Raw genomic sequence first — 9,977 nt, forward strand, 5'->3', positions numbered from 1 at the left:
AAGCCAGGAACATACAAAGCCCTGCCTTAAGTCCGTGGGAAAAGCTTATACTTAATTGCTGTACCCCCATAAGACTTTGCTCAAGAGATTCTGTTGCCAACTTCTATTGGTGTCACCTCCAGAATGCAGCCTGACTCTGAAGGTTTTCAGATGGACTCTCTGGAAATTTCGTGTCCAGGAGACACACTAGATAAGAACATAGATTTTTAGCATTCAAATGCAGACTTTGCCACTGACAAGCTCTGTGATCAAACGAAAGGCAAACAAATCTGCAAAATGGGGATAATATTATGTACTTCATGGTATTGATGTGGGGATCCATAAGTCAATATACTGAAAGCACTGAACACGATGGCTTCCATGGATAGATGATGGATGAGGATGGATAAATAGATGGATACACACACACACACACACACACACACAGAAAGACTAATCTCTTAATGTAAGCATCAATATTTAATCTCTATTGCCAGCAGAGGGCAGCGCTGGAAGGATCTGGGAAGAGCACCTAGAACAGATTTAAAGTACTTGAGGTTAGGGTAACATAAGACAACTTTATGCCTCAGATGAGAGCTGAAAAGGATATTAGACCGACTATGCCTTCATTTTACAGTCATGGTAAGAGAAGAGACCCATTGAGATGACATGTTGTCCAATGACACACAGCTAATGAGGGCTAGAAGGGGGATGCCCCAATGCTAAGGTCAAGACATTTTTCATTAGATCTTAAGGCCTCAGTGACTAGAGTTGAGCTGGCTCCTGAAAACCTGTTTCTGCATTGGGGAAGAAAAGCATGAGACTGAATTATCTTGGTCCAGTGGTCTTTTTGAGAAGCAACATTCAGCCTTGCCTTTTCCATCTCTCTGACCCTTTGGGACTTTCCCCTCAATTGTAATTTTCAGCTTGAGCTGACCTGAAAGACTGAAAGTCCTTAAGGACCGAGGTCTGTTCTCTACACTATTTGTTCCCCTACAACACCTAGGACAGTGCTGAGTGGGGGCTTCTAACTGTGCAAACATTCATGGTTTTGAACCGAAGGATGTATTTCACAGAACTAACTTGTGCCCCCTCTGTTATCTCCTCTGATCACCCCAAACCCTATCCTCCCTCCCTATCCCCCCGCAACACGCATCCTCAGCCAGTTATCAACCCTGACCGAAAAAGTGAAGTTGGAACCACCAGGCAGGTACTCCCTGCCCACACATGCACAGGAAAACCATACGTTGGCTTCTTTGAATTCTTTGAGCTTCCCAGCAGCTGCCCATCACTTCCTTCCCAAGTGTCACACCCTCGTGCAGCACCTTCCACCACTTTCATCACATACATACATACAAGGCCTTTCCCTTCCAAATAAAAATATACCTCTCCTAAGTGCTATTCCCTCAGAGACATGCTCCTAGATTTTTAAAAGAATAAATTAACTGGTGTTAAAATAAGTCTACCCTAAAGACTTCACGTGATTTCCTCTGAATCAAGTCTCCATTGTTTTTGCCTGGACTTTGCAATAGTCTCAAAACAGGCCTCCCTGTTCCCATCTGTTTTTTACCCTCCATCCTTCTCACTGCTACATGATATATCCAAAGAATACCACAAAACATTAGAAAGAATGAGATAGGTCTACTGCACTAGCATGGAAAATGTCCTCAACACATTTTAGCTGAAAGGGTCAAGTTACAGAGAAGTGTATGGAATGACTGTATTTGCAGAAGAAATATCTGTATAAGTATAGCAAGTGTCCAGAGCTGCACCGTCTAATACGGTAGTCATCAGCCACGTGTGGCTGTTTAAATTTAAATTAATTAGAATTAAACACAATTTTAAATAATTTTATTGAAGTATAGTTGATTTACCATGTTGTGTTAATTTCTGCTGTACAGCAAAGTGATTCAGTTATACATATATATACATTCTTCTTCATAGAATTAAAAACAATTTAAAATTCAGTTTCTCGGTTGCATTAGTCACAGTTCAAGTGCTCAGTAGTGACTTGTGGCTTGCAGCTACCATAGTAGACTGCAAATATGGAACATTTCCATCATCGAAGATGATGTTGTATTGTACAGAGCTGATCTGGAAGGATATACATCAAACTGTTAAAAGCAATTACTTCTGAGAATGAAATTGTACTGGTTAATGGGGGAAAGAGGACATACTTTTTACTCTCTATTATTTAAATTTTTGTAACAAGAATGAATTATTCCTACAATTTAAAAAGAAAAAATTTAAAAACTGGTTAAAAATTTAAATGTTCTGCAACATATTAATTTCCAGAGATCCTAGGCTCTGAGCAAAAAAAGATGGTAGGCATTAGAATGACATTGCAGCTTTATTCCAAATAGTCCCAGGCAGATCATCCCTCTTGCATCCCTTCCACCTACACATACACCGTCCCCCAGAAACAGGGAGGTGAGAAAGCTGTGAATGAAACAACATACTATGAGCTGAAGAATTCGAAAGAGGTATAAATAACTTGCCCTGCCCCTAAAGAACTTAGAATTCTATTAGGAGATCAGATATATACATCAAACAATAGAGATCAAAATAATTGAATGGCATATCAATTACACCTAACAATTGCACCTAACACTATGTGCCAGGCACTGTTCTATACACTTTACAAGTAATATCTCATGTAATCATCACAACAGCCCTGTGAGGCAGGTATTTCAATCCCATTTTACAGATAGGGGAATAGGCCAAGAGAGATCAAGTAACTAACCTAATGTCATATGACAAATGTACACGGGGTTTGGGACTCAGTGCTTTGTTCCTGTGGTACTTCTGGGGAAGGTGGGTGTGCAATGGGGGGTAAAGACCAGACAGGTCTGAGCAGAGAGTTCATGCTGGGGACCAGAGGGAGATAACCACTATGGTTTCTTTTCCCCAGGTAAAACAGACAATTACCAGCCAACAATGGAAGCAAAAAGCCTTACTATCTATGCCCAAGTCCAGAAATCAGGTGTAAGTCCTATACTGTCTTTGTCTGGGGTGGACCTGTCATGTTTCCCATGGAATCCCTGGCCATTCAGTTCACTTTGCATGTCTGACATTCATGGTTCTACGTGGGTTCTGAAGCAGAGGAAATTAAGAAAGCAGAAGTCAAGAACAAGAGCTCTCTAAAAGGACATTAACTTCGGTGTTAGATGGGACTATTTATTATTTGAAATAATGGGAAACACTGGGTAATTTTCTGGTCATCTGTTTCTTCGTAGGAAAAATTGAGGAAGCTAGAAACACGTGATGTATGACTCCTTCCAGCTCTGGCATTCTAGGAGTCTACGGTTCTCTGTTATCAAACTCTTTCCTTCTCTATGGAAGAGGGTGCCAGCTTGAGGAGAGAGGGGAAGATTGAGAAAGACTATTGTGTGACATGTTGGTCTGATCCAAGCTTAAGAGTTTGCAAACATCAAAGAGACAAGGAAGGAAGATCTTGAGGATTCTGCCTAGAGAGTGGTTGGTGAGATGGAAGATGATATGTAGGCAGCAGATGAAAGCAAAACTGTGACAGAGTGATGGTTGGGCTGAAACAGAAGAGATGGATTTAAAAAACTAGAGTCATGATGAAGTTGAGGATCAGATAAGTTAGAAGTAAGAGGGAGGTTAAAGAATGATGGCTAGATATGAAGATATTATAGTTTTTCTGACATGAAGGCAATTCTAGGTGATGTATAGGCCAGAATACGGCCATTCAGGATGTAGGGGAAGGCAAATTCTTGAGTAAAAGATGTGAAGGTAAAGACAGCTTTGATTAGCACCTTGGAAAATTGCATCAGATGACAGTAAATGCATTTCTGATAACCAGAGATAAACTCTTGGACAAAGCCCTTCTTTCTGCTGTCCCCTAGTGGTCTGGAGGGTGTATTACACAGGCCATGACCACCGTTGAGAACCAAACTCCATTTAAATATATGAGTCCCAAGAGCAACCTCTTTTGCATATACATGTTTAGGTAATCAGGTTCAACTTAACCATGGTGCCTTCCCTATCTATTCTATCCCATGTTGCTAGCACCCCTCTTTTTACTGTAAAGTATGACATCCATACCAAAAAGTGCACCATGTATAAATGTCAGCTCAATGAATTACCCCATCTTGATACCTAGTAAAGCAAGTCTCTCCAGCTTGTTTTTCTTCAAGAGTTTTGGCTATTATGTCCCTTTGTACTTGCATATGTATTTTCGAATCAGCTTCTCAAGTATCACAGAAAGGGGAAAAATCCTATTAGGATTACATTGAATCTGCAGATCTATTTGAGGAGAAATCATATCTTTCAGTTTTGAGTCTTCTAGGACCATAAAACTACCACCCAGATCAAGTAACAGAACATTGTCCCCACCCCCAGAAGACCTCCTTGTGTGCCTCATAATCACTATCTTCTCTCTCCTCCCCAAAGATTCCCTATCCTTACTTTCTGAAAATATAGTTTACTCTTTTTTTTTCCCCTTTGGACTTTATAAAAATGGAATCTTATAGCATTTTTCCTCCTGTGTACAGTTTATTTTGCTCGATATTACCTTTTATGAGATTCAAGCATGTCTTTGAGCTTAGATATAATGCATTCATGTTCATTGATTTATGGAATATCAATGTATACATATACAAGAGTTTATTCTTCCAGTTGACTACTGATGGACATTTGTGTTATTTCCAGTCTGAAGCTATTATGAAAATTGCAGCCATTCATATTCATATGTGTGCTTCTTGGTAGATATGTGCACATATTTTTGTTGGGGATATATCTAAATGTAGAATTGCTAAGTCACAGAGTATGCATATCCTCAAATTGATTAGATAAGGCCAAACTGTTTTTCAAAGTGGGTGTACCAATTTACTTTTTTGCAACTACATACAAGAGTTTCAGTTGCTACACATTCTAATCGAAATTTGGTGTTATTGGTCTTTTAAATTTTAGTCATTCTTTTGGATGTGTCTTTTTATAGTTCTATTTTGCATTCCTCTAATTATTAAGAAAGTTGAACAATTTTTCATATGTTTATTGGCTGTATAAATATCCTCTTTCTTAAAGTGACTGTTAAATCTCTTGCCAATTTTCCCTTGCATTTCAGTCTGTTTTGGGTGGGATTATTATAAGGCTTTTAAACATTTTTAGCAGTTATATTTTAGCACATACCTTCACCCATCTTGTGGCTTGCCTCTGCAATTTCTCAAAGATACATTTTGATAAAGGAAAGTTCTCAATTTTAGTGTAGAACAATTTCATCATCTCTTCCTTTGTGTTATAAAAAGATAACACTTTTTGTATTCCAGTTAAGAAATCTTTCTTTACTCCCAGGTATGAAGATATTCTTCTACCATCTTCTAAAAACTGTATGGTTTATCTTTTCAACTTATATCTGCTATGCACCTGAAAATGATTTTTTGAGTGTGGTGTGAGATGGGTCAAGTTTTATTTTTTTCCATATGGATATCCTATTGACTATTTATATTTAAAAACTGTCCTTGCCTCACTGCAGTGCCACCTCATTATAAATCAAGCGTCCATCTGTGTGTGGATCTATTTTGAAGTTCTCTGTTCTGCTCCATCGGTTTATTTCTTTACAATTGCACCAGAACCATACTGTCTTAACAAATCTGTGATTGCAGATTTATTACAAGTTTGATATCTGGTAAAACAAACCTTTTTACTTGTTCTTGTTCTTCAAGTTCTTGGCCATTTTTGGTCCTTTGCATTTTCACCTATATATTTTAGATTCAGTTTGTAAAAATCCTCCTTAAAATCCTGCTGGAATTTTAATTAGAACTGCATTGATCAATTTCAGAAGATCATATATGTTTTCCTATTGAGTCTTTCAATTCATAAAATGATATATCCTTTATTTAGATCTTCTTTAATTTTACCCTATCACTCCTTGAATTATCTTCTGCAACATTACTTCCAAAGTGCTGGCTAGCTCCTTTTTACTAAAAGGACCTTTTTACTAAAAGGACCTTTTACTAAAAGCATTACCTGGGACCTAATTAGAAATGCAAAAAGTCAGGTCCCACCCCAGATCTTCTGAAATAGAACCAGACTTCTAACAAGATTTCCAGGTAATTCATATGCACATTAAAGTGTGAGAAGCCCTGCTCTACCCCAAGCACTTCCAGTAATGGGAAATTCACTGCCTCTCAAGGTAATTCATCCCACATTTGAGCACTTCCTACTATTAGAAAGATCTTAATATATTGAACCAAAATATTACCCTAAAAATTCCAACCTTGGTTTAAAGCTGACAGACTGTACAGAACAAATGTAATTCCTCTTCTACATGGCAACCCATCAGATATATGAAGAGAAAGATCATGTCCCACCTTGAATCTTCTTTCCTCCAGTAAAGTTTTCCAATTCCTTATCTCTTCCACCAGATGACAAGATTCCAAGTTCTCTCCCATTATAACCCATGTGCTTCCATTTTAAGGCTTGTTCTATGTCCAGGAAAGGCAGAGAATAGCATTATCCTACACCAGTGCCCCCAAGTATGTTGAAAAGATGACTTTCCAGGCATAAGATATGTCGTCTCCATCTTAGAGGGACGGGGTCTCAATTTATGCCTACACTGACTTCGTCCTGGTATTGTGGATTTTAATTCATTCTAAGTAACATTAACAAACAACAGCTGAAGGTTTTTATGTGCCTAGCACTGTTACATGGGGAATGCAAAGAAAAAATAGGCTATTTCTCAAGGAATTGATGGTCTGTTTGGAGAAGCGATGTGTAAATACATCAGAGTGTCTTAAATACAGTGTACAGTTAAGTGCCGTAATGTGTGAATTAGACTTTAGGTACCTGAGGAATTTAGGTGAAGGAGAGGTCATTATAAGTTGGGGTAACCAAAGAAGAACAGTATAATGGAAAATACATGCGCTTTAAGTTAAAAGATATTTTAAGTTAAAATCCTGGCTTTGATACTTCTTGCATGTGCACATTAAGAAAGTACTAAATCTTTCTGGGCTTTAGCCTCTTCATCTGTAAAATGTGAGTAACAGTCTTTAACATAAAGAGTGGTTGTGAGACAAATGGGAAGATATATGTGAAGAACTTGGTAAACTTTAACACACTCGCACATGTGTGGTTATTATGAAGTTCAATGTTTGGACAGGAAAGAGAATTGATGAGAAATCATATTAGAGTGAGTAATAGCAGGACTTCATGTTGTGGGTGATATGAGTGAGACTAAAATACTATAAAAATCGCGTTCCCTTCAGCTGCCTATGTAAGAACCACACCAATTTCAGTTCACTGTGAGCAAGATGTTTAAAACATCTGGGAAATGATGATGATGAATCAGGCTGCCTCACAAGGCTGTGAGCTCCATGTCACTCGGGGGAGTCTGAGCAAAGCCCAGAGAATTGAGTTCCAGGGAATTTGGGGGAGAATTTTCACCTGGGAAGGAGGCTGGACCAAATGACTCCAAGGAGCTTTCTAACTCAAAACTTCTTGATGCTACGCTTCTCCATGGGGAAAGTTGAATGGGAAATAACTTGCTGCTCAGCTAATCTCCTGCTGTCTTTGCTTCCCTTGTAGTCTGTTCAGAAGAAACCTGACTCTCTGCCAGCTCAGGACCCCTGCACCAGCATTTACGTTGCTGCCACAGAGCCTGTGCCAGAGCCCGTCCAGGTGAGGCATTGCTCTGTGCCTCCTCTCTGTAGAGAAGGAATAGGTGGAGGAGGGGAAAGGGTGGAACCTGTGTAGAGCTGAAATGGAGGACGTAGGCCCTTGCAAGCAGGTAGCAAGGAGCATCTGCAGCCTCAGTTGCAGGGCTTCCGGGAAACCCCTCGTGGCTGCTTACATGGGGTCTCTGCTCACTCTCTGCTCACCAGGCTTTCTCTGAGAGCTGTCACGTCAGAATCAACTGGCATATTTGTTAAAAATAAAGGCTCCCGGGACCTTCTACCTAGGATTCTGTTCAATCAGAATGTCTATGGTGGGTAACCAGGCATCTACGCGTTAAAAAACAACATCCTCCTGGTGATCCTGATGCACATTTAAGTTCAGGAATCGCACCTTGAGTCCAGGAGTTCTCCAGTCCAGCTGCATAACAGAATTGCCAGGGGAGCTTTGTAAAAATGCTCATGCCTAGTCTCCATTCATCCCTGTTTAATCAGAACATTTAGGAGTAGAACTCTGCATAGGTGTAAAGCCTAGAAGACAGTATGACACATGGCCCGCCTGTTCTACCCCATTGCAAGATCAGCATGGATTAAGTTTACTTGACAGGAATCTTTCCTTTTACTAAACGAACAGAAGTAAATTCTGGGCTAAAATCTTGGCTTTAGTTGGACCCTATTAAATAAAGCATTTTAGGAGACAATGGAGGATCAAAAGGCCACAGAAATGCCTACATTTACCCATTTTCCTCAAAGCTCCTACTGTACACATACTCAGCAATGCTTGGGAGGATGCCTCATCTTCATCTTGAGGTGTATTCACAGACCACTCTCCTATCCAAAGGGAAGTAAAAACATAAATCTAACTTTAAAAGCTTTAAATAATGTAGACTTTTAATGATGTTTTCTTGGGGAAGAAACACAGCACTCGGTATATTTCACATTTTACAGCAAAACCACCTGAATTCCCTCATTCCTGTCTCTTTCTGTCTCAGACTCTTGAATCTCCTCTCCCTGCGAGAAGTCTTTGCCCACAATCTTCACCTCTTCCCCATCCCTCTCTTGCAGGAACCACTTCTTTCTTCTCCCTTTGGGTCTCATTAATCCCCCCCTTTTTAGAGCTCAGTAATTTAGAACTCTTTTGGCTTCTCTAAACTGAGTGCAGGTCCTCAGATGACTGGGACAGGTCTCCCAGTCTCCCTGATGACATGCGTATGCTTGAAGGGAGCTGTAACCCATCTTGTGGGCGAGCAGGCAGTCTGGGAAGCTGAGTGCTACCTCTAGCAATACCCAGCTGTGGCAGACCCTGAGCAAGCTGCAATGCTACATGATTCTTGAGACGCTTTCCTTTTTCTAAGCATCACTGCTTCCATTTGTAGCCTGTGAACCTAGTGCTGGTCCCTCCACCCACAGACTTGTTCTCTTTTGCCCCCAGCAATCAAGCTCCATCACAGTATATGCCAGCGTGACACTTCCAGAGAGCTGACACCACAGATCCAGTGAAGGGACTTTCTGAAGGAATACGGAGGAGCCAAAATAAACACTGAACTTGGTCCCAAGTCCCAAGTTTCTTGTGACATCTACACATCTGTACTCTTCTCGGATCGACTCCCTGGTGATGTTTCTCCCACATCTACCCGCGAAATAGATAAGGAAGCGAGGTTTCCCAAGCACTTAGCCTGCTTTGTGGGAGGCACAGGCTCAGAACAGAGAGCTGCTTGGAATAGCTTTCCATCTCTGTGGTGTAGCAGATGAAATGGATAATGCCGGTCCAGTGAGGTGTCTCACTCTTTGCTGCAATTGGGTAATAAAAGCCAAAGGCAGAAAGTCAGGACAGGACGTCTAGTACCTATCTCAGACAGCTGACCACCAGCCACAAAGTCTGGAACAGCGTACCCTTGGGCTGCCTGTCCTTGGTCTGGGAGCTGCTCCCGATCACCATGCAGACTTGATCAAGGCTCTGGGCCTCAGTTTCTCTCTCTGGATAGACAATGAGATTATTGTCTCAATGAGATTAATAAACACTCTGAGATTATTCCATAAAAGAAGCTAATAAAGTATTTTATTTGTAAAACCTGGAAGCTAAGAGTCAATAAACTGAAAATATGACTTTGAGGTCTCTGAGCTTTGAATAACGGAATGAAAAAAAATCTAAGATTCTTAAAAGTACAGTTTTGTGCAAATGATGTTCAGATTTAAAGAAAAGTGGTAGGGCTTCCCTGGTGGCGCAGTGGTTGGGAGTCCGCCTGCCGATGCAGGGGACACGGGTTCGTGCCCCGGTCCGGGAAGATCCCACATGCCGCGGAGGGGCTGGTCCCGTGAGCCATGGCCGCTGAGCCTGCGCGTCCGGAGCCTGTGCTCCGCAGT

General features: G+C 40.8%; 1 protein-coding gene across 3 annotated transcripts in view; it reads left to right on the forward strand.

Annotated features, from left to right (window-relative positions):
* SLAMF1 (signaling lymphocytic activation molecule family member 1) overlaps positions 1–9,719 on the forward strand; it is a 32,888-nt gene extending 23,169 nt beyond the window's left edge. Inside the window, exons 4-6 of one of the 3 annotated variants that reach the window (XM_049708115.1) lie at positions 2,891–2,964; positions 7,528–7,620; positions 9,046–9,719. In XM_049708115.1, the coding sequence (XP_049564072.1) occupies positions 2,891–2,964; positions 7,528–7,620; positions 9,046–9,096 (218 nt within the window). In that variant the 3' untranslated portion in view covers positions 9,097–9,719. The remainder of the gene's footprint in view (positions 1–2,890; positions 2,965–7,527; positions 7,621–9,045) is intronic. The other 2 variants (NM_001279809.1, XR_004479414.2) reach the window with 2 other exon arrangements.
* Positions 9,720–9,977: the final 258 nt, after the last annotated feature.

Source organism: Orcinus orca, chromosome 1 (assembly GCF_937001465.1).
Source record: "Orcinus orca chromosome 1, mOrcOrc1.1, whole genome shotgun sequence".
NCBI classification, from domain to species: domain Eukaryota; kingdom Metazoa; phylum Chordata; class Mammalia; order Artiodactyla; family Delphinidae; genus Orcinus; species Orcinus orca.